Genomic DNA, 24,553 nt, shown 5'->3' on the forward strand with positions numbered 1-24,553 from the left:
TCGACAGTCTATTCTTGTTCTTAGAAATGAAGGCTATTCCATGCGAGAAATTGCTAAGAAATTGAAGATTTCCTACACCGGTGTGTACTACTCCCTTCAGAGGACAGCACAAACAGGCTCTAACAGGTACTATTTAATGAAGATGCCAGTTGGGGACCTGTGAGGCGTCTGTTTCTCAAACTAGAGACTCTAATGTACTTATCTTCTTGCTCAGTTGTGCAACGCGGCCTCCCACTTCTTTTTCTACTCTGGTTAGAGCCTGTTTGTGCTGTCCTCTGAAGGGAGTAGTACACACCGGTGTAGGAAATCTTCAATTTCTTAGCAATTTCTCACATGGAATAGCCTTCATTTCTAAGAACAAGAATAGACTGTCGAGTTTCAGATGAAAGTTCTCTTTTTCTGGCCATTTTGAGCGTTTAATTGACCCCACAAATGTGATGCTCCAGAAACTCAATCTGCTCAAAGAAGTGCCCATCCAACCAATCCAACTTGTGGGAGCTGCTTCTGGAAGCGTGGGGTGCAATTTCTCCAGATTACCTCAACAAATTAACAGCTAGAATGCCAAAGGTCTGCAATGCTGTAATTGCTGCAAATGGAGGATTCTTTGACGAAAGCAAAGTTTGATGTAAAAAAAATCTTATTTCAAATACAAATCATTATTTCTAACCTTGTCAATGTCTTGACTCTATTTTCTATTCATTTCACAACATATGGTGGTGAATAAGTGTGACTTTTCATGGAAAACACAAAATTGTTTGGGTGATCCCAAACTTTTGAACGGTAGTGTACATACATCCACCCACTATCCAAACTGCTTATCCAAACAAGGGCACATGTCAAGGTCTGGGTATATTAGGTGGTAAGTGAGCAATAAGTTCTCGTAGTAAGTGTGTCAGATGCAGGAGAAATGGGCAGGAGTGAAGATCTGAGCGACTTTGACAAGGGCCAAATTGTTATGGCCAGATGACTGGGTCATTGATGAAAGCGTCAAAACTGGGATGATAATAAACCAATGACAAAATCATACATTCCCTCTCCCTTCTGATTCCCCTTCTCTTCTTCTCCACGTTACTCTCAGCTCCCCCTGGCTCTCCATTTGGCCGGGCCAGTGTGAAGAGCAGCAGTAAAATGGACAGCTCCTCTTATTTCCGCCGCAAGGAGAAGAGGATTCGTTTTTTCATCCGCCGCATGGTCAAAGCCCAGAGCTTTTACTGGATAGTGCTGTGTCTGGTGGGCCTGAACACTCTGTGTGTGGCTAGTGTGCACTATGACCAGCCAGAGTGGCTTACAAGGGCTCTCTGTAAGTGACATATACACACACAAGCTCTCATACCTGTTACACATACACGCTCAGACACATGACACACACACACACACACACACAAACACACACACACACCATCATCATCAGCGTCACTCTGGTTCGAGTATGACTGTCCTCCTTCTAGGTCCTTGTGGGTTTCAGGTGGGTGTAGAGGCCGATTCTGGAGCTTCTGGGGTAATGTGGGCAAGGGTGTGAAGGAGTGTTGAGGATGTGGTTTGGACCTTTCTTGTTATTCGGTCCTTTCTGGGTCTGTGCTTGTTTTCAGCAGCACAGTGGAGGTCATGGTTGTAGCGCCCAGCACCCTCGTGGACAGCCAATCTCCAGGCCTCCCTGTTTTTTGCTGCTTGTTCCCAGGTGTTAAGATCAATGTCAGACCTTTTGATGTAGGCCTTGATGTTGTCTTTATATCGCTCTTTTGTCCTCCTGGGGCACAGCATCCTGTCACCAGCTGAGAGTAAAGGACTTGTTTCAGGAGGCGAGAGTCAGACATGCAGAGGACATGGCCAGTCCATCTCAGCTGATGTTGTGCGATGGTGGCAGTTATAGTAGGCATGTTGGCCCTCTCGAGACCGCTGAAGTTGGTGCGCTTATCCTCCCAGCTGACCTTAAGGATCTTCCTTAGGCATCGCTGTTGGTATGCCTCGAGTGCCTTCAGGTGCCTGCTATGTGCTATATGCTATATGTGATATTGTCGCTCTAATGTAGAACTGATGGCCCACAGGCGTGCTTGCCAAGCTTAAGCTGCATCACAGTCATCATCATTTCGATGGACTGCCGAAGGTATATGTGGTCCAGGTTTCTGACCCATACGGTTCAGTGGGTAACACTACCGCTTTGTACGCCAGAATTTTTGTTCTGACCTGAAGGTCGCAGTTTTCAAAAATCCTTTTACTCAGTCTTGAGAAGGCCTGGCTGGCACAACTGAGATGATGATGTATTTCAATATCAATGCTGGCTTTGGAGGAGAGAAGGCTGCCAAGATGTGGGAACTGTTCCATGCTTTTGAGTCTGGTGTTGTCTGCAGAGTTGGATGGGGGCAGAGCAGGCATATTTCTGTTGGGTGGGGGTTGGTAGAGGATATGGGTCTTTTTTATGTTAATGGTCAAGTCAAGCTGCTTGTATGCCTTTGCAAAGGTGTCCGGTATGCTCTGCAGTGCCTCTTCTCCGAGGGACACTAAGGCGTTGTCATCGGTCTACTGCAGCTCTATGATGGATGTGGTGGTGGTTTTACCTTTAGCCCTGGATCTGTTAATATTCAGAAGATTCCCATCAGTCCTGTACATCATTTTGACTCCCTGAGGCAGATTGGGTCCTGTGAGGTAGAGGGGGGTGGCAGTGAAGACAGAGAACAAAGTTGGGGCAATGACACATCTTTTTTTAACTCCTGTTTGGACCTTGAAAGACTCTTCTGTCTCATCTCCATAACTGCTGAGTACTCTAGCTGACATATTATCATGTAGTAGTCATAGTACTCTGATATATTTGTCAGGGCAGCCTATTTTTGACAGAACTAGCCAGAGGGCCTAGCGGTTTATGGAATCAAAAGCCTTGGTTATGTCTATGTACAATGGTGGTTCTGTTCCAGGGCTTTTTCTTGGAGTTGGCGAGCAGTAAAAATCATGTCCATGGTGCCTCTGTTAGAACGAAAACCACTCTGGGAGTCTGGCAGAAGTTCCTCTGATATTGGGAGGACTCTGTTGGCCAAGACCTTAGCCAGGGCTTTCCTTGTGGTAGAAAGCAAGGACATGCCACGGTAGTTTCCACACTCAGCTTTGTCCCCTTTTTTAAAGATAGAGACAATGAGTGCATCCCTAAGTTGCACAGGGATTTCATCTTTCTCCTGTATTTTAAGTAGCATGGCATGGATGTGTCTGAGGAGTGTAGGTTCATCTGCCCTCAGTACTTCTGCCGGGATGCTATCAGGACCAGCAGCCTTGTTGATTTTCATCTTCCTGATGGCATCCTGGACTTCTCTTAGGCTAGGTGGTGCTACCATGTCCTTCTCTTTGAGTTGTTGAGGGAGTTGTTGGAGGGCATCCATCTCAGGGCCATCTCAAAGCTCCCAGGGCTAGAGTCCTGGTTTAAAAGGTCCCAGTAGTGCTCTTTCCACCTCTTTTTGATTGACTCATTGTCTGTTAGCAGTGCGTGCCCATCTTTGGCACGAAGGGGGATTAGACGGTGGTGGCAGGGACCATTTATTGCTTTAGTAGCATCAAATAAGCCTCTGGTATCCCCAGCATCTGCAAGGTGCTGGATCTCAAGGGCCTTCTTCATCCACCACTGGTTCTTCAATTCCCTGACCCGGCTTTGGACGGCTGACTTTGCTCTTGCATGGGCAGCTCGTTTATTTTGGCAGTTGCTGTAATTCTGTTAGATGGTAAAGACTTGCCTCTTGATGTTGATCATCAACACACACACAAACACACATACACAGGTACAGGATATACCAGATGTTGATGTTGTTAGTGGAAATGTAAATCAGTTGCTCATTTTCGTCTTTTCTTTGATTCTGTCACCACGGGAATGTAGACGCTGCAGAGTTTGTGTTCCTTGGGTTGTTTCTGACAGAGATGACCTTGAAGATGTACGGCCTAGGAGCAAGGAACTACTTCCATTCCTCTTTTAATTGCTTTGACTTTGGGGTAAGTCATTGTCAAGTGCAAAATATCGTTCAGGAACCAGCAAACACTGTCTTTTCACATTTTTAGCTTTCACCTAATAATTTTTCACCAAGATAATGTTGCGACAAAATTCAGGTGCTTTGTAATTCGTGGGATTTATTTACAAAAAAATCAGTGAGAGGCCCGGCACATAGTCACTGGATCATTTTTAGGAAGAGCAGAATCCGTAATCCAAGGCTGTAGTAAACAGAGCCACAGTTCAAACCCATTTTCCTCACAAATCATTCATCCCTCAGATTCTCAGCATTCTTCCACGCTCCCCTTTCTCCCTCTTGAAACTCAGATAAAGCAAGAGAATTTAACCATGCTCAGATGTTCCTCACTGTCCAGAAGAGCCACTCCAAACTGAACTGGCTCCACACTAATGCCCAAACCACACCGACATTAGGCTTCTAATGTGTGAGTAGAGAGAGGGAAATTGCCCTGCATTTAGGACATATGGATGGTAGTTGGGACAAAATCAGTGACCTGCTGGTCATAGGATGGCCTGTCTTACCACCACTAACTCCCAGTTCTTTTTTTCCTGATCAGAAAAAAACTCCGGTAATATTTCACTTCTTTGAATGAGGGCCGGTGTTATTGGTTTGTAAACAACAAGCGAATCCGGTAGGAGCTTGACTGAAAATCTCGTCTCCTCTGCAGGTCATTGTGGGGAGTATTTTTGAGGTCATATGGGACATGATAAAACCAGGAGCATCCTTTGGTATCAGTGTCCTGAGGGCCCTGCGACTGCTCAGGATATTCAAGGTCACCAAGTAAGTTCATGAGACTACATCTGTTTCCAAGGAAACGTACAGATGTTCTACTGCTGCTGCACACACACACACACACACACACACACACACACACACACACACACACACACTTTTCCCCAGGGTGATGTTAATTGTTGTCACTCCAAGTTGACAATCCTATTAGAGTTCAGCAGCAGCCCTTTCATTTAGCTAGATTAGTGGGTAATCCTGTGATCCAGTAAAACTGGCAACAGTAGACCACGCCACACTGATTTGTTTTACAATGCCAACTACCGCTTTGTTGCTATCTCCTTCTTCCTTACTCCCTGCTTCTGTTAGTCTCTTTCCTCTCCCACTTTTTTTTGGGGGGGGGGGGATTTCCCCCCCTTTTTCTCCCCAATTGTACCTGTCCAATTACCCCACTCTTCCGAGCCGTCCCCGTCGCTGCTCCACCCCCTCTGCCAATCAGGGGAGGGCTGCAGACTACCACATGCCTCCTCCGATACATGTGGGGTCCCCAGCTGCTTCTTTTCACCTGACAGGGAGGAGTTTCGCCAGGGGGGATGTAGCGCATGGGAGGATCACGCTATTCCCCCCCAGTTCCCCCTTCCCCCTGAACAGGCACCCCGACCGACCCAGGGGGGCGCTAGCGCAGCGACCAGGACACCTACCCGCATCCGGCTTCCCACCCGCAGACATGGCCAATTGTGTCTGTAGGGATGCCCGACCAAGCCGGACATAACATAGGGATTCAAACCGGCAATCCCTGTGTTGTTAGGCAATGGAATAGACTGCTACGCCACCCGGATGCCCCTAGAATTATTTTTTATTCAGCACTTTTATCCTGGGTGACTTAAAAGGAATGTAACTGTAGCAGATGTTTACATTCTTGGCTTGACAACTCAAGGGACAATCAAGTGTGTAGGCGCACTGGTAACAACAAGACTCAATGTATAAGCCAGTAGATAAAGAAGTATGTAACCCTGCATTATTTTTGTCATTATCTTTTTCGAAAACCCTCCATCCTCTCAGATACTGGAACTCCTTGAGGAATCTGGTCGTTTCTTTACTCAACTCCATGAAGTCCATTATCAGCTTGTTGTTCCTCCTCTTCCTCTTCATTGTGGTCTTCGCCCTGCTTGGCATGCAGCTCTTTGGAGGACGGTGAGTATTGTATTCAACCTGACCCACCTTCTGACCACTGCTCCCTCCGTCCTCATGACAGACCGACTAACAGACGGACAGACAGAAAGACAGACATATTGACAAATGGTAAAACAAACCGAGATAAGTAGATAGGAAAGCACAGACCCATGTACACACGCCCTCTCCTTTTCTGAATCTCCCCATCTATCCCTGCCCATCCCTAATCCCCGGCTCAGATTTGCAGTTGTGACAGACATGTTGACACAGCAGGTAGCTGGCAGAGCAACAGCAGCAACATTTGGCTTTTGATATCTCTCTCAGTGGGAGCGCCATGACGTCTAATGACAGGAACACCTCATGATTCTGGACTGGCTGCAGTTAATCAAAAGGCCTGGCGCCCAGCCCTGTCTTCCTAAGCACACGCAACCATGCACATATACTCTCACATGTGCACGCACACACGCACACACACACACACACACACACACACACACACACACACACACACAAAAACCCGTATACAGTTACAATCACACACAAGTGCACATGCTTTTCTTTCCACTATCCTTCCACCAAACATCATTCCTGGTCATATTGCACAGGAACTACTTACGGTAGGTTGGGGAAGTTGACGAAGAAATCTTTTTCTATAATTATTCACAAAACTGCAGCACGGTGCCGCAACGGTTAGTGCAGTCATCTCACAGCAAGAATGTCCTGGGTTCGAGCCCCGGGGTAGTCCAACCTTGGGGGTCGTCCTCTATGTGGAGTTTGCATGTTCTCCCTGTGTCTGTATGGGTTTCCTCTGGGTGCTCCGGTTTCCTCCCACAGTCCAAAGACATGTGGGTCAGGTGACTCGGCTGTACTAAATTGTCCCTAGGTGTGAATGTGTGTGTGTGTGTGTGTGTGTGTGTGTGTGTGTGTGTGTGTGTGTGTGTGTGTGTGTGTGTGTGTGTGTGTGGGCCCTGTGATGGACTGGCAGCCTGTCCAGGGTGTCTCCCCGCCTACCGCCCAATGACTGCAGGGATAGGCTCCAGCATCACCGTGACCCTGAGAGCAGGATAAGCGATTTGGATAACGGATGGATGAATGATTCACAAAACTAGGTTATGTCAGAGATGTTTCAGAAGAATCAGAATCAGAATATTTTATTTATCCCCGAGGGGAAAATGAAAAAGAAGGGAGGGTTAAGGACAGAAATTGAACAGAGAATCACATATGGGTTCAGCCTATTTCTACAACTTCAAACCACTGTCACATGTTCATATTAAATCGACACCATTGTGACAGGTGAGGTAAATTCAAGGGGAAAGCCAATGTCACGTGAAGTCGCATCTCCTTGGAGTGATGGCCTTGGCTATCAGTCATCTTCTATTGAGCAGCTTTGAAACAGGAGGCTGTTGCCATGGTGGCAGGCTCAATTTAAATTGGTCTGCTCCGTCATTAGCATCACGCCAGCCATTGTTGATGGACAGGTGTGAAAACACTCTTGACATCCACATGGTGCTTCCAGCGTCCCAAACAAGCGCATCAGCTGATTCACCACAAAAAAAATATCCATCGTAAAACAAAATCCCTGTAATCTTGTATTCATGCTTAAAATCATTCCCCTATGGAAAGAAGTGTCCAGATTTGTAAGTAAGTATGTTAATTTCCAGTTAATGGGTTTAAAATTGAATATGTTCAATGCAGTTTGTCCAGTTTCAGGAACTAACTTAAATTAAGTATCAATTGCATTAAGACACTTAATTAAATGTAATTTTAAAATTTACTTTTTTATTTTTAATTTTTATTTATTTATTTATTTACTTTATATTTATTTATTTTAATTTTATTATTTTAATTTTATTTAATTAATGCTGAAAATCAAATTAAGTGTCACTTGAATTAAGACAATTAAATCTAATTTTAAAATTTATATTTTTAATTTAATTTTTAATTTATTCATTTTTTTATTTATTTCAATTTTATTTCAATTCAATTTAATTTAATTAATGCTGACAATTAAATTAAGTGTCAGCATCTTGATATGTCAAGGCAAAACACTGCAATTGTTTCAAAATAGTGTGGCTTGGTTTATTAAAAAAAGAAAGCGTTGTATAGGGACCAAGTGAAATCATACTCTGGCAAACTTTTTTTCACTTTTTCAGCAACATTTAAGGTTTCAAATGACTTCATTCAAACTATTTTATAATGTTGCTGTTGTCCTGTTCCAGAGTGCGAGCATAAACATGGATCATCACAAAGCAGTAGGGTTACATAGTTTTCTTCAAACCTCATTCATAGCTGATGTCATTTTTGCCTCAGAGAATACATTTCGGACCCCGGGACACCCAGAATAATCTCCCGGTAAAATCCGGGGAGAAGTGAAAGATAAAACAGCTTGAGGCGGAGGTCCGTCTCTCCGTAAAGATTTGACTATCCACAGGACACGGCCGGCTGTCGAGAGAAATGTCTGATAAGCTGAAAGGGAATGCGGAGGATGTGACAGGAGAAAGGATTTTCATTCCTTGCTGGTGCTTTGTAGTGTTCGTTTTTTTTTTTTTACGAGTGCGGCCCTTTTTGCTTGATTATCTCTGACCTTGGAGGCGACGTTTTATGTTTCTTACTGCATTCAGAGTTTCGTAGCGTCATGCTCAAGGACTCCACAATTCTCCACACAGTGATCACTGTGGATTATCGCAACAGCTGCGCGATCTCGGTTGTACCTTTTTTGCAACTCCCCTCCATGTCAATATGCAGAGTGTGTGTCCACAAGTGTGCTTGTTCACGTTACAAGTCCCACACTTATATATGCCCGGCAATATCATGCAACATCATGCATTGCTGCACAGGGCATTCACCTGCACAGTGCAAATTCACGTGTCAGCTGGTGCCGTCTGAAGGGGGCCGACACCGGTGATTTAGGCCGAGTGCTTGCAGGCTCCATCAGAATGTCTTGGAGTGCGGCCTCGCATGTCTCCGTTTCGAGGATTGATTTAATGAAGTCCCTGTAGAAGCCGCGCGGAAGCCCAGCAGCGAGCCTCCAGTCCCTATTATCAGAGTAAACAAAGGTCTGCGCAGAGGAGCAGGAGAACACAGCACACAGCTGCCCCCCCCCTCCTCACCCCCCTCCCTGCACACACACACACACACACACACACACACACACACACACACACAAACACTATTCCTCTGGGTCCCCTAATCCTCCGGTATTGGGAGAGAGAGAGAGAGGGAACGAGAGAGGAGGAGTTGTGACTGTGGAGAAGAATAAAGAGTGGTGAATGCAGAGGCAGCATTGGGAGGGAGAGAGATGGTGATGAGCGCGAAGGCAGGGCAGGTGTGGGATGAAGGGAAAAAGAGTGGTCAGAGAAAAGAGAGATGAGGGAGAGGAGATGTGAGCGGAAGAGGAGAGATGAAGGGGGAAGACGGTGATGAAGGATGAAGGGGTGAGACGGAAAGAGGGCGGAAGGAAGCGGAGGTGGAAAGATAGAACGGAGAGAGAGAGAGAGAGAGTGAACATGACAATTCAACATACTGATGGAGAAAGGCTTATTGAAGTCTCCACACTCCTCACTCCTCCACCTCTGTCCTGCACTGCATCCCTTGTTCTGTCCTGTCAAGAACCCTCACACAGTATGTGCAACATACTGTGTGTATGCACTCCCACAGACCCCCACCACTACCCCCACCCCCCATGCACATACAGAAGCGCCAGTTGAAACCACTATCGTACCACAAGGAACGGGAGTCATTTGTAAAGACAGTCTCAGCGGTGACGTTCTGCCCCCCCCCCCCACACACACGCTTGTCGTCTTTGAGCAAGCTCCCCTCTTCCTGTTTTCCACAACGACTCCTTTATATGCTTCGTCCCCATACACCTGATATATTGCTTTCCTCGTCTCGGCGTCTCGACTGCTCGGCTCGGAATTAAAAGCCTCCATCATGGCTCAGAGCCGTTTTGAGATGCTGAGCATCCACAGTGGCAGGCAAGGGTGCTACAGTAAACAGATTTTAACAATAATCACTAACTTCTGAAACTGGGGATAAAAATGACATTATGCGAACATGTAGAAACAGTAATATGGCGTACCATTAAACATATTTCACCTCAGACTTCAGCGCTTGTTTTGCACAGATTGCCCTTTAATGAGCCGAACATGAGCCGGGGGGGAGAGATGTTATTACAACACAAATCTTAAACAATATGTTGGGGAAATGATTGCTCCCATTACCGCAATTTTATTATCCTTATTATAGTTATGATTTTTGGGTGGAAAACCATCTGGTGAAAATTGAACATGGTGACAGCTCTACGCTCAATAAAATGAAATAATGGATTCATGTAAAAATGTTATGTCAGGTGGTTCCATGCAGCTGAGTTAAGTAACGTCTAAGCAACTTTATTATAATTAACCGTATTATAATAAACGTTGTTAATTTATTAATTAATTTATATTTTATTAATTTATTAATACATCTTATTAATTTATATTTAGTTATTAATATGTGATATTTATTATGTATGTGTATGTAATATGCCCTGTGGTGGCCTGGCGGTCTGTCCAGTGTGTCTCCTCCTCGCCTGCCGCCCAATGGCTGCTGAGATAGGCTCCAGCATCCCTACGACCCTGAGAGCAGGATAAGCGGTTGGGATAATGGAATGGATGTATGTATGTAATATGTTTTATATATATATATATATATATATATATATACATACATACATACATATATATACATATATGTGTGTGTGTGTGTGTGTGTATGTATGTATGAATCTGTGTGTGTGTGTGTGTGTGTGTGTGTGTATGTATATGTATGTGTATATATATATATATATATATATATATATATATACACGTGTGTGTGTGCGTGTGTGTGCATGTATGTATGTATTTATAATATGTGATGCAATATGTTAGATTTATTCATTAATATGTGGTCAAGTAAATCATATTTACTTAACACAGTTGTCAATTCAACATTTCGTATTTTCGAGTATCGTCACAAGGGCCTACTTACATTTAACACAACTTGTATAACAATTGACTTATTTTTTTCAATTCATGTTTTTTTTTCCCCCCAGTATAATGTCTCCTAACGTCTCTACTTCAGACATATGGAAAGACCTGTTTGTGACTATTTTTCAAACCAATTCATTTTTTAAAAATGCTGGAACCCAAACCCAATTTGTCACACCATTCCTCTTTTTCACTACAAACTGTTTTGGATTTGTTCAGTTTGAATTGTGTTTTCTCTCAGATAGCTGTAAAATCTTCCATTGGACGAGGTACCAAGAGATATATTTATTTCAGAACGAGTCAAATAACAATTTCATGGTGTTATAAAGAAGTAATGGAGAGACGATGTTCTTTAATATTATAATTTGTGGTTCAATTAATTCCATATGCATTCCATAATTGCATAATATAATCCATGCATAATTTCAGAGTGTTTTTTGATGGCACAATAACTCACTTTTGCTGCTTTTTCAAGGCAGCTGTTCGACTCAGTCCAGCTTAATAAGTGTGTCAACATTGTTGATGTGAACATTATAAAAAGTGATTTTGGCTGGTTTCTCAGAATCTAGGTCAAGTCAAGTTTATTTGTACACCCCAAAATCACAATGAAGTCCTAAAGGGCTTTATAGTCAGTGCAATATACAATGTCCCGTATCCTGAGACCCTTGACTTGGATCAGGAAACACTTAACAAGAAAAACCTTATGTCTACATTAAGTCTACATTTAGGTTTAATTGGGCGGGCCCTGTGATGGCCTGGCGGCCTGCCCAGAGTGTCTCCCCACCTGCTGCCCAGTGACTGCTGGGATAGGCTCCAGCATCCCCGCGACCCTGAGAGCAGGATCGGCAGTTCGTATAACGGATGGATGGATGGTTTTTATGTGCATACTGAGCAATTTGGACTATATTATTGTTAAACTCTTCATTACTAAATAGTGCAAAAATGCATGTTGCATGCTCAGAAGTGCATTTTTTTTCCCCAAGACTGGATCACAACAATATGAAATACTAGTTAGGTTTCAACTAAAATGACTTTATTAGACCATTTTTCTTTAAAAATAGATGCATTTTCCTTTTCAGATTCAGCCCGTTTAGTCCAATTATTTAGATTGAGAGATCTTTTACTGCTTTTTTTTCCATGAAAATTCTAAAAATGGCTAGTTTTTACATTCTTCTCATGTTGTATTGAAGAGATTGCTTAAGATTTGATTCTAGATTTCAATTGATTTATTTTCTAAACAGTTTAGGGTGAAAACATTCTGAAACACACTTCAATTTACAATACACCTGTGTAAACTTTTTGCATGGAAGTGTTTGTTGGTAATAAGAGATTTGATAAAAAAAAAGACTACGCAGTCTTTATCTAATTTTCATAGCACAGCTCGCTCCGTTTCCCAAGCGAAAACTATAAAACTTCAGTTTTACTGCATTCCTTGAACATAAAGTCATCATAGTCATTGATGAATTTTATATCTATATATATAGTATGTATGTCTTGAATGCCTGTCATGACTTACCTCCTTGAACGCTGATCAAAATTACATCACATTATTTAGAGAGAAAAAACTTTACACACTTTCTTCAATCTTGAAAAATGTAATTTTGACATTTTATACATTATCTTTAATTTTTATTATTATCATTATCATTTAGATGGGGCTGTGACAGCTCCTTATTTTTTTACATGACAGCAGCATGTGCTGAAACACTGCAAAAAGGGAGCACTTAGTCTTTATTTCAGTCTTCAAATACTTTCTGCAAACAAGTGAAATAATCTGCCGATGAGGTGAGATCATTTCCCTTTCCTCTGACTTATTTCAACTTGTTGAAAAAAATAATACATAAGTGGCAGTATCTTGAAATAAGGCACGTCTCTTCATTTCACAATTATGTCACTCGATTCAAGAAAATTCCAGTTCAGTTGAATTTGAAGCAAGAGGGATTACTTTTAGTTACTCCTGGAACCAAATCTGACATGCTGTAACTTATGATGATGTAACTATTATGAAAGTAATGTTATATTTGAAGTGACGGCAATAATTTATGTTGTGAAAAACAGATGAGGGCATTTATTTATTTGTTTGTTTGTTTGTTTGTTTATTTATATCATTCATAAAGGGGGAACTTCCTGTTCCAGACATCCAATCACACCTCTAGAAAAGTCAACAGCAAGTTTCTTTCCACTATTCCACTTTCCCCACAAACTTTTAACTCTTAAGTTTAATACTCATTAATTTATAGCATAAAAAAATCGGCTGTTCTTTTTCTAAATGTAGACCCGTACTTATCGATATTGGTCTCAACAACGACAGACTGGTTGGACTGAGAAGTCCAAACCACAGTTCAGAAATTAAACAATACAAAGAACCACAGGCTAAAAAGGCGACTGACCCGCTTATAACCATCTGTTCAGTGGTTCAGAAACCAAACAATGACTTTATTCAATTTGCTTCAAAAATGTTCTTAAAATGTTTCATCACGAGACTGAATACAAGATTAAATGACATTGTTAAAGTGAGGGATTTGTTGTTTTGCAGTGCAACGCATTTTACTTGATTCAGTGAAATGTAAACCCATCATTGTGCATCTTTATTTTATTCTCTCACTGTCTTCTTCAGTTTGAAGATCACGGATGCAGGTTTTGGCAGGGTTATTCAAGATGGCTCTGGGGCGATAGTGATTTGTTTGGGGTTGGGGTGGGGTTTCTGAGTAGTTGCAGTCCCAATGCATTTTTCTCATGTGAGGAGTGTTTGTATGTGTGCTGATGAAACAGTGTTGAATATGGGAACCCTATGTGTCTGTCGCTCAGATGAATCACAACATGTGTACACAAAATGTCTGCCTACCCGTCTGCTGCAAATCCATTTATTTATTTGTTTATTTATTTGGGTGGGGGGGTTACCCCCTTTTTCTCCCCAATTGTACTTGGCCAGCAGCACGGTGGCGCAACGGTTAGCGCAGTCGCCTCACAGCAAGAAGGTCCTGGGTTCAAACCCCAGGGTTGACCAACCTTGGAGGTCATCCCGGGTCGTCCTCTGTGTGGAGTTTGCATGTTCTCCCCGTGTCTGCATGGATTTCCTCCAGGTGCTCTGGTTTCCTCCCACAGTCCAAAGACATGTAGGTCAGGTGAATCGGCCGTACTAAATTGTCCCTAGGTGTTAATGTGTCGGCCCTGTGATGGCCTGGCGACCTATCCTGGGTGTCTAACCGCCTGCCGCCCATTGACTGCTGGGATAGGCTCCAGCATCCCGCAGCCCTAAATAGGATAAGCGGCTTGGATAATGGATGAATGGATGCACTTGGTCAATCACCCCGCTCTTCCGAGCCATGCTGGTCTCTGCTCCACCCCTTCTGCCGATCCGGGGAGGGCTGCAGACTACCACATGCCTCCTCATGTGGTAGTCTGCAGCCGCTTCTTTTCACCTGACTGAGGAGTTTCACCAGAGGGAACGTAGCGCGTGGGAGGATCACGCTATTCCTCCCAGTTCCCCCTCCCCCCTGAACAGGCGCCCCGACCGACCAGAGGAGGCGCTAATGCAGTGACCAGGACACATACACACATCCGGCATCCCACCCGCAGACACAGTCAACTGTGTCTGTAGGGACACCCGACCGACCAAGCCGGAAGCAACATTGGTAGGCAATGGAACAGACCGCCACGCCACCCGGATGCCCCAATGCAAATCCATTTTAAAGCATTTTTTTTATAGTTTCCCCCAGCTGATTTTGTGTAAACTTGTGGTTACACATCTATAGGGGCTTCAGAAGACGTTGGTATCATTGCTTTAAGCATACAGCTCAGAGTCCAGGGCTTATCCGTTCAAACAATGAAGATGAGAACAATTAGAGGAGAGAGTGGTTAATTACCTCTCATTCATTAATTTGGGAGCCGTTTGACTCTCACCCATCTGACTGGATGTAGTGTTATTTTTCTCTGTCTGTAAATACACAGTGTTATAGTGTGTTCAGGTCTCCATACTGGAGGACCGCTGGGTGAAAATTGGAGCCAGTGACTCCCCAGTGACTGGTGCTGTAGCCTGTCTCTCTCCCTCTCTTTCTCTCTCTCTCTCTCTTTCTTCTCTTTTTCCCTCCCACCTCATAAATAATCAATATAAGACAACCTTCGCCGTCTCTGGATACACAGCCCAGGACCTAAAGCCTTGCGTTAGACCAACTTCTATCACGAACGTATGTGTGTGTTTGTATGCTTGTGGGTATATAGTTGGTAGAAGTGGGTTAAGAGACAAAACAGAAATGGATTCAGTAGTACTTGAGGTATCAAGTACTACTGATGTTTATTTTCTATCTGCAATGCGTGTTTTGTTATTCAATACTGCGCTGTTCTCTTTTCGCCCTGTGACGGCTCGGCGGCCTGACCGGGGTGTCTCCCCACCTGCACCCCGGCAGGCGACCCTGACTGCAGGACAAGCGGTTTGGAGAATGGATGGATGGATGTTCTCTTTTCTGAACTGCTGTGGCATATGTCTCTCTAGACGTGTCTGGAACCCATTATATATTTAAACCTCCTTTTGTTCATCTCGTCTTCATGTCATTGTGTATGACTCGGTTTGTGTCCTGATTTGTAGGTTTAACTTTGAAGATGAGACACCAGCGACAAATTTTGATACCTTCCCGGCTGCCATTCTAACTGTTTTCCAGGTACGGTACCTTCTGAAAATTTACACACAAACAAATGTCCTGTTGGAAACTTTCTATCTCTGATAAATTTGTGATAATAGGTCCTCAAGAACTATCCAAATTGGGAACACTCCCCCCCCCCTTTTCTCCCCAATTGTACTTGGCCAATCACCCCACTCTTCCGAGCAATCCCGATCGCTGCTGCACCCCCTCTGCCGATACGGGGAGGGCTGCAGACTACCACATGTCTCCTCCGATACATGTGGAGTCGCCAGCCGCTTCTTTTCACCTGACAGTGAGGAGTTTCACCAGGGGGACGTAGCTTGTGGGAAGATCACGCTATTCCCCCTATTCCCTCCTCCCCCCCCCCAAACAGGCGCCCTGACCGACCAGAGGAGGCGCTAGTGCAACAACCAGGACATATACCTGTTTGCTCGTTTGCTGAAAACGTTGCATCGGTTGCTCGCTCCTGCAGATTTCTCCTCTGTAACATCAGGAGGATTCGCCCATTCCTCACCGACGAGATGGCACAGGTGCTCATCCAGGCTGTGGTCATCTCCCGGCTGGACTACGGCAACTTCCTCCTTGCTGGCGCCCCGGTGTCGGCCATCAGACCTCTGGAGCTTGTTCAGAAAGCTGCAGCTCGTCTGGTGTTCAACCACCCTAAGTTCTCCCACACAACGCCCCTTCTCATGTCCCTACACTGGCTCCCAGTAGCTGCTCGCATCCAGTTTAAGACTCTGGTGCTAGCCTACAGGGCAGTGAAAGGAACAGCGCCTTCCTATCTCCAGGCCATGGTCAAGCTCTCGCCCGACCACTTGGCTCTGCTGCCTCGGGACGCCTGGTTGCCCCGTTGCTCAGAGGCCCCTGCTGCCGATCGACCCGGTCACGGCTCTTTCCTGTTCTGGCTCCACAGTGGTGGAAGGAACTCCCCACTGATGTCAGGACAGCGGAGTCGCTGCCCATCTTTCAGCGCAAGTTGAAAACTCACCTCTTTAAGAACTACTACCCTGTTACTTGTTCTTAGCACTTATTGTATTCACTCATTAAACAACAAAAAAATCTCTTTCTTGCACTTTTACTCTAGCACTGGTTTTGCTCTTAGATGCTTGTTTAGATGCACTTATGACCTCTGATGACTAGTAGTTCTCCTGATTTCCTATGTTAAATGCACTTATTGTAAGTCGCTTTGGATCAAAGCGTTGGCTAAATGACTGTAATGTAATGTAATGTAATATACCCACATCCGGCTTCCCACCCATAGACACGGCCAATTGTGTCTGTAGGGACGCCCGACCAAGCCGGAGGTAACACGGGGATTCAAACCAGCGATCCCGCAACGGAATAGACCCGCTACGCCACCCGGACGGCCTAAATTGGGAACACTTGTACTTGCTCATTTTAATGGCTACTTTCTGGTAGGGCTTTGCCTGGGAAAAATTATATAACACAGAAAGTTTCACATCCTTTGTGTAGTGACCAAAAGTGAGAGAACTTGGACTCAGTGGTCACACAACACTGCAACTTCTACATATGACCGTAGGTGTCAGTAAGTTAAACACATTGATTTTCAGGATTGTTACTTTGACTCAGTCATCTGGTCTCACTTACTGTATCCCACCATCATGGAACGGGTTTTGTTTTGGATCACACAGCTCATTTTGAACCGTTTGGTACATTTCATCCAAAAGTAAACTGGTTTGGGACCCTAAAAGTTGGTTCCCAGCTGGAACCAAAAAGTAGTAGGACCTGAAGTGGGAACCATGAGGACATGTGTGCACACGTCATATTCTTGGCTAGAAAGACAGATGGAGAAGGCAATAATTGTGGAGAATTGAAGTGATAAATCATCGGGAAAAAAATAATTAACAAATGAAGATCTTATTTGCTGACTACGTAGTTTCCTTTACACTCGTGTAGGCGATAAGTTATGTCTGCAAATAAAGCATTTTACATACCATTCATCTTGCACGTAGTAGTCTTCTACGTCTTATCATTAATAGTTAGTCCATGTTTGTTCTTTGAATAAAAACCAATGTCTGGGGGCGTCCAGGTAGCATAGCGGTCTATATTCCGTTGCCTACCAACACTGGGCTCTTCGGTTCGAATCCCTGTGTTACCTCCGCTTTGGTCGGGCATCCCTACAGACACAATTGGCCGTGTCTGTGGGTGGGAAGCCGGATGTGGGTGTGTCCTGGTCGCCGCACTAGCGCCTCCTCTGGTCAGTCGGGGCGTCTGTTCGGGGGGGCGGGGCTGGAGGAATAGTGTCATCCTCTCACGCGCTACGTCCCCCTGGTGAAACCCCTCACTGTCAGGTGAAAAGAAACGTCTGGCGACTCCACATGTATCGGAGGAAGCATGTGGTAGTCTGCTGCCCTCCCCGGACCGTCAGAGGGGGTTGAGACGGCTTGGAAAATAGGGCAGCTGGCCAAGTACAATTGGGGAGAAAAAGGGGGGGGGGATCCAAAAAAACTAAACAAAAAACAAATATCAGTAATAACAAAACAAACGTTTTCAGGTAATCGATGCAATCCCCCATCCTGCTAGTACTGTTTACTTCCGTCGTGCATTGCGCAACACCCTCCGTTTATGACACGGCCTTGATTACAAGGGTTTCACTCAAAGCTGGTGGAAACACGGGCTGGTTCCTTAGATAGCACCAAGGTTCCAAGAATCGTGAACAGAACCGGTTCTGTTCAAGATTCTTTCCAAATTAGCTCCGGTTCTCTGTTCAAGAACAAGAGCTAATTTGGTGGAAAAGGGGTACGGGTCTCTCTTTTTGTCCCCCATCTGTCACTCTTCCTCTCGCTTCTTGTTTTTTCTCTGCCTCCTCCTCCTCTTGCCCTCTCCCTTCCCGTCTGTATTTCTCTTACTCACACAAGGTCCGCTCTTTGCAACTTCAGAATAAATGAGAGAATGGTGACCTGAAGAAGGAAAAGACAAAATGTTATCTGTCGTTTTTAATTAGTGGGAATGACTCGCCTATGTACCTTTGTATCTCCTAATGAGCATCCTGTTAACCTTTTACATTTCAAAGTCAACGCTTGTATAACCCTCTTCTTCAAAAACTGGCTGAGATTTGTACAGTGTTTTGTGACGTGTTTGTGTCCCTGGCGTCACACGGGTGTCTTCTCTTTCTCAGATTCTGACTGGCGAGGACTGGAACGCAGTTATGTACCACGGGATCGAGTCTCAAGGGGGTGTGAAACGGGGAATGTTCTCCTCCTTCTACTTCATCATCCTCACTCTTTTTGGAAACTGTATCCTCTTTTCAACCGAAGTGCAGGTCGTAGTTCAAAAGCGCGAGTAAGATGGCGAAAAGATATTTAACTTTCCCAGAAATCAGGAACACTTTATTTGTCATTTATGAAATATCGTTTCCCCCCAGCCCACAGCAATGCAACACAAAGACAAAAACACATATCTAAAAACTACGAGAGCACATATATCAAACCTACAAAAAAAAAAAATCACTGTCCAAGAGAGAAAAAAAACAAACGCCAGCCAGAATGACTGTTAGAACTGCCGGTCTGCATGGGCTAGCAGTTAGCTTAGCCTGCCGCGCTTCCACGTCCTGTCAGACCGCCCTCAGTGTTTCCACTTTGGGCGCAGCTCCAGGCAGGGCCGTGGTCCCCTGGGCCCACCGGACGCGAGCTCTCCCAGCCGTTCCAGCGCCAGCTCTCCCAACCATCAAACGGAGACACAAACTCAGACGCAGAGACACTGCACGGACGGTACTGGGTGAGGCCGCTGCAAACGTAAGTTCTCGCCACCATCTTTCCACACCGCTGCCAGGTGAGGCCGCTGCAAACGTGAATTAATGCCGCCACCTTCCCACACTGCTACCGGGTGAGGCCGCTGCAAACGTGAATTAACGCCGCCACCTTGCCACACCGGAAGCGGAATTCGATTTTGCACCCTGAGTTTAATAAATGGATAACGTTTTAACACAACAATTAACAAAAGTGTATATTTTGTCCTGAACCCACATCTATTCAGACACCCTCCTAAATGTCTTCTTGGCTATCGCTGTTGATAACCTTGCAAATGCACAAGAGCTAACCAAGGTATGTAGGACCAGTCATGATCATTTCTTTATGTCAGTACACAAAGGAATGCAGAGCCCATAATTTAAAATATCCTACCGCACACTGAAAGACCCCAGACCCTTCCATGTCTTTATTTGTACACGAGATGTGAAATGAAAGAAAAAAGTTCCAACAAGTCAAAGCATGGTCAGGCGCCTGTGTTGTTATACAGACATTTTTTCCCCTCATGTAATCAGCATTTAGGAGGAGCAACACTGCGCTCAAAGCATCTGCAGTCTTTCACACTAATAGATATGCTTAACCCCTAAAACACAGTGTGTCCTACATACAAATTTGCTTTCACTAACCTCGACCTGGGCGGTACGGTGGTGCAGTGGTTAGCACGGTCGCCTCATAGTAAGAAGGTCCTGGGTTCGAACCCCATGGTTGTCAAACCTTGGGGGGGTCATCCCAGGTTGTCCTCTCTGTGGAGTTTGCATGTTCTCCCCGTGTCTGCGTGAGTTTCCTCCGGGTGCTCCGGTTTCCTCCCACAGTCCAAAGACATGTAGGTCAGGTGAATCGGCCGTACTAAATGTGTCAGCCCTGTGATGGCGTAGCGGCCTGTCCAGGTGTCTCCCCATCTGCTGCCCAATGACTGCTGGGATAGGCTCCTTCATCCCGTGACCCCAATTTGGATAAGTGGCTTGGATAATGGGTGGATGGATAACCTTGACCTGGAGATCTGGCCTCCATGGGTTAAAGCATATTACTGGATATAGTTTTTTTTCTTCAGGCCTATTAATCAAGCCACTGTGGTATTGCCATTACTGTACGTGATGATTTTTTTCCCTCAATGGCCAGGATGAAGAGGAGCAGGAGGAAGCAGCCAATAAGAAGCTTGCCCTGCAGAAGGCTATGGAGGTGAAAGAAGTTAGTCCTATGTCAGCGGCCAACATCTCGATCTCCGCGTAAGTTTCACAGCAGACTTGGTCATTTGTATTGTTAAGGCAGCTCTTTGCACCCCTACACTAGAGACAGAGATGGTTTGGTCCACATTTTACAGTGTTGTCATATCTACAGAGATTATTGCCTCTCTATACCCATGTCTTCCCTGCTGTGAGTTTACCTCTCTCAGTCAGCATTTTTCCAATCGCATTATTGTAGTCTATTGAATTGTCTTCAGTGTGTGCGTTTCTCCGTGGGTGGATGTGTGTGTTTGATTTGTGTATGTTATTATAACACCCCCCCGACCTCTCTCCCCCTTCCCAAGCAGCACTCAATGCAATCCTCCACCCATGGGTGTGATTTGAAGGCCCTTTTGCAATCACGATTTTACCTCGGTTTTGAATCCGAATGTAAACCCTCAATAGAGATGAATAAGGAAGGGATTTGCTCATCCTGAAATGATAAATACTACCCCCCCACCGCTCATGCACCATGACCTGTAAGCCTCTTTCACTGAACACATTCACTGATCTATCCATCCTCTACACCGATATCTATACACAACCATATAGTCAAAAATATAAAGTTGCTGAAATTATTTTTTAGCATGATTTACCTCCATACGCAAACACAGCTCTTATTCTTCATTAGCATTTCCATGTAGGATTTTGTTATGCACACATCACCAGGAGGATGTTGCGAGGATGTTGTCCTGTCTATTTACAGTCAGATAGTCTTTGTTCATTCATGCTTCACTGTTTTAGGGATGACAAAACACACCCAGGTATCTTTTTCTACGGTAAGTCTTCTTTGACCTGTCACTGTGCTCCACAAGCTTGCGTCTACCTGGGTTGCAGTCGTTTTCAACCAGGACTGTGTGCCTCCGAAGTGATGTATTTTGAAACACAATGAATGCTGGAAATGCTTCACCTCTGCCTGTGAAAACTAGTCTGAGAAACTTTGCAGAGTCATTTTTATCACCGAGCTGATGAATTGTTGCATCTTACGGGGTTATTTAATGCCTTGAGAAAGATATGTCTTTGATTTATGAGTTACAGACCATCCTCAGTACAAAACATTATTCATTTTTCTCTGAGCCCATCAGACATCATAAATTTGGTTTCAAGACATTGTGTAAAGCTGAATTTTACAAAGCCTCCTTTCCAATTTGTAATTTTACAAAGTCCTTCATCCGGGTAGCGTGGCGGTTCCGTTGCCTACAAACACAGGGATTGCCAGTTCGAATCCCCGTGTTACCTCCGGCTTGGTCGGGTGTCCCTACAGACACAATTGGCCGTGTCTGCGGGTGGGAAGCCGGATGTGAGTATGTGTCCTGGTCGCTGCACTAGCGCCTCCTCTGGTCGATCGGGGTGCCTGTTCGGGGGGGAGGGGGAACTGAGGGGAATAGCGCGATCCTTCCACGCGCTACGTCCCCCTGGTGAAACTCCTCGCTGTCAGGTGAAAAGAAGCGGCTGGATACCGGATCTAAAAATGGCGCCTGTTCATTCCTATGAGAATTGCTCGCCTGGCGCATTGGCCGAAAAAGAAGAAGATTTTTTTGGGCTTTGGAATTTTTTTTAAAAGATTAAAACCCCATGGCTTAAAAATATACAATACAAAGAGTAATAATTGACCATGATTATAGCAACAGTTATATCATTAACAATTTTACAGGCGTCTCTTTTACAATGGTGGTCTATGGGGAAAATGCTTATTTGGGCCGCAGGTGATTTTTTTTTTTTGCTGCAATACCGCGAATGACCACTGGGAAATGGCTGCAAGGCTGAGCGGCAACGCCGTATCCAGTTCTACTATAATATGCTCCACATGTATCGGAGGAAGCATGTGGTAGTCTGCAGCCCTCCCCAGATTGGCCGAGGGGGTGGAGCAGCGACCAGGATGGCTCGGAAGAGTGGGATAATTGGCCAGGTACAATAGGGAGAAAAAGGAGGGAAAATCCACACACAAAAAAACCACAATCCTTCATACATTTGATGGAGTGATCATATTTGATTCACAATCTCTCTTTTAATAGCCGTGCCCTTGACTAAAGATCTAGGTCAGTTTAAGCGGAATAATATCGAAGGGCTTTGCATGCTTTGTAAATCACTGTATATAAGTTTTCCGTTTTTTTGACGAGTCTTTGTCACTGCGATTACTGTTATTATTTTGACTGTGTGTAATTTTGCTCAGGACATTGTCAGTTGTACACAACACAGTGTGGTAAACGTCACTGGATGAGGTCATACTGTACAGTTTATCTTTTGAAGAAAATCTGGTCAGTGTGTATTTTGGCTGTAAGGTTTCATAGAAGCTGAATTTCTAACACATGTTACATTTCTAATACTTTACAAGAGCAGTTGAACCATCTATATAATCTAAAATGTGACTATTTAGCGACCACATTTTAAATAAAACAATCTAATAAATATTGATTTAACCGTTTGCAGTTGTATGCCAGATTATAATTCAAATGATTAAACTGGTTGACACCTCATCAACCTCTTCTACCCCACACACTGTAATCACTTTAAAAACTGTGACATACAGGGCGTCCGGGTGGCGTGGCGGTCTATTCCGTTGCCTACCAACACGGGGATCGCCGGTTCGAATCCCCGTGTTACCTCCGGCTTGGTCGGGTGTCCCTACAAACACAATTGGCCGTGTCTGTGAGCGGGAAGCCGGATGTGGGCATGTGTCCTGGTCGCTGCACTAGCGCCTCCTCTGGTCGATCGGGGCGCCTGTTCGGGGAGGGGAGGGGGAACTGGGGGGGAATAGCGTGATCCTCCCACGCGCTACGTTCCCCTGGCGAAACTCCTCACTATCAGGTGAAAAGAAGCGGCTGGCGACTCCACATGTACCGGAGGTGGTAGTCTGCAGCCCTCCCCGGCTCAGCAGAGGGGGTGGAGCAGTGACCGGGGTGATTGGCTCGGTACAACTGGGGAGAAAAGGGGGGGGGGGAATTGTAATATACATTTAATTTCTGTTGACAAACATCACCTTTGACCCTGGTTTCTTGTCGTGTGGTAGTTTCACAGGAGTTTTGTTAGCTTGCTCTTTTGTTTAGATATGGGAAGGGAGAGGTGGACAGACGGATGGAAAGGACAGCTGACTGCCACCTTGACCCTGCACATTTTTGGTTTGCATTTGTGTCTCATCTTTTCCTTTGTTTTTGTTCTGCATGTACAGTTTTGTAAAGCAAAATCGAGATGCGCTCTCGCGCAGGTCGTCAGTCAACAGCGTACAGTCACTGTGAGTTATCCTTCTCTGTTACAATCTCCCCTCCCCCCCCTCCACGCTCTTCTCCTCCTCTCTTTCCCTCTCTCATCCTAACCTCTGCTCTGCCCGCGGCCTCCCCTCTCCTCCCTGCACCCCTTGACCTCCTTCCGCCTCTCCGTTTGTAGTTTAGTCTGGCCTTTCCTCTCCCCGCCCCGCTTGCCCCTGTCCGCGGGATGTTATCGCTGGTCCGTTTGTTGAGATGTGCTTGGAACTCAAGAGCTCTCCGAAGGCTCAGAATCTGTGGCCATCTGTCACCACTCCACCGTCTCACGTCAGGCCCAGTCCACTCTGCTCATAAAGGGCTCTCAACAGGTTGTCAGGAAGTGCTTCACAGAGCGAAAAATGTAAATATGGCAAACGAAGAGAGGACAAACCCATGGCAAAATTCAAGATCTTTGTGTGTGTGTGTGTGTGTGTGTGTGTGTGTGTGTTTTGTGTTTCTGTGTGTGTTCTCACTCGTTCAGCTATATTTGTGAAGACCAATTAGAGCTGTTATCCATAAGAGTTAGGGCTGGGCGATATGGACAAAATCAGATATCGTGATATTTTTGAACGAATACCTCGATATCGATATTTTTGCCGATATCGATATTTTGCCGGTATTGCGGCGGTGGCTATTGGTGCTCTCACAAAACATTTGCACGGTGACATTTTTAATGAACACTCATGAATAAAGTGGATATCATGTCCAAACAGGTAGAGACAAATAATATATTTTATATATATAGCGACCCTGACAGCAGGATAAGCAGTTTGGATAATGAATGTATATA

At 44.9% G+C, this 24,553-nt stretch overlaps 1 protein-coding gene across 1 annotated transcript in view; it reads left to right on the forward strand.

Annotated features, from left to right (window-relative positions):
* cacna1bb (calcium channel, voltage-dependent, N type, alpha 1B subunit, b) overlaps positions 1 to 24,553 on the forward strand; it is a 277,440-nt gene that overhangs the window by 175,131 nt on the left and 77,756 nt on the right. The window contains 9 exon segments of the mRNA XM_056290621.1: positions 1,079 to 1,300; positions 3,854 to 3,966; positions 4,648 to 4,760; positions 5,772 to 5,903; positions 15,477 to 15,549; positions 18,671 to 18,788; positions 19,528 to 19,595; positions 20,418 to 20,524; positions 23,691 to 23,753. Of these exon segments, the coding sequence (XP_056146596.1) occupies positions 1,079 to 1,300; positions 3,854 to 3,966; positions 4,648 to 4,760; positions 5,772 to 5,903; positions 15,477 to 15,549; positions 18,671 to 18,788; positions 19,528 to 19,595; positions 20,418 to 20,524; positions 23,691 to 23,753 (1,009 nt within the window).

This window comes from Lampris incognitus, chromosome 12, assembly GCF_029633865.1.
Source record: "Lampris incognitus isolate fLamInc1 chromosome 12, fLamInc1.hap2, whole genome shotgun sequence".
NCBI lineage: Eukaryota > Metazoa > Chordata > Actinopteri > Lampriformes > Lampridae > Lampris > Lampris incognitus.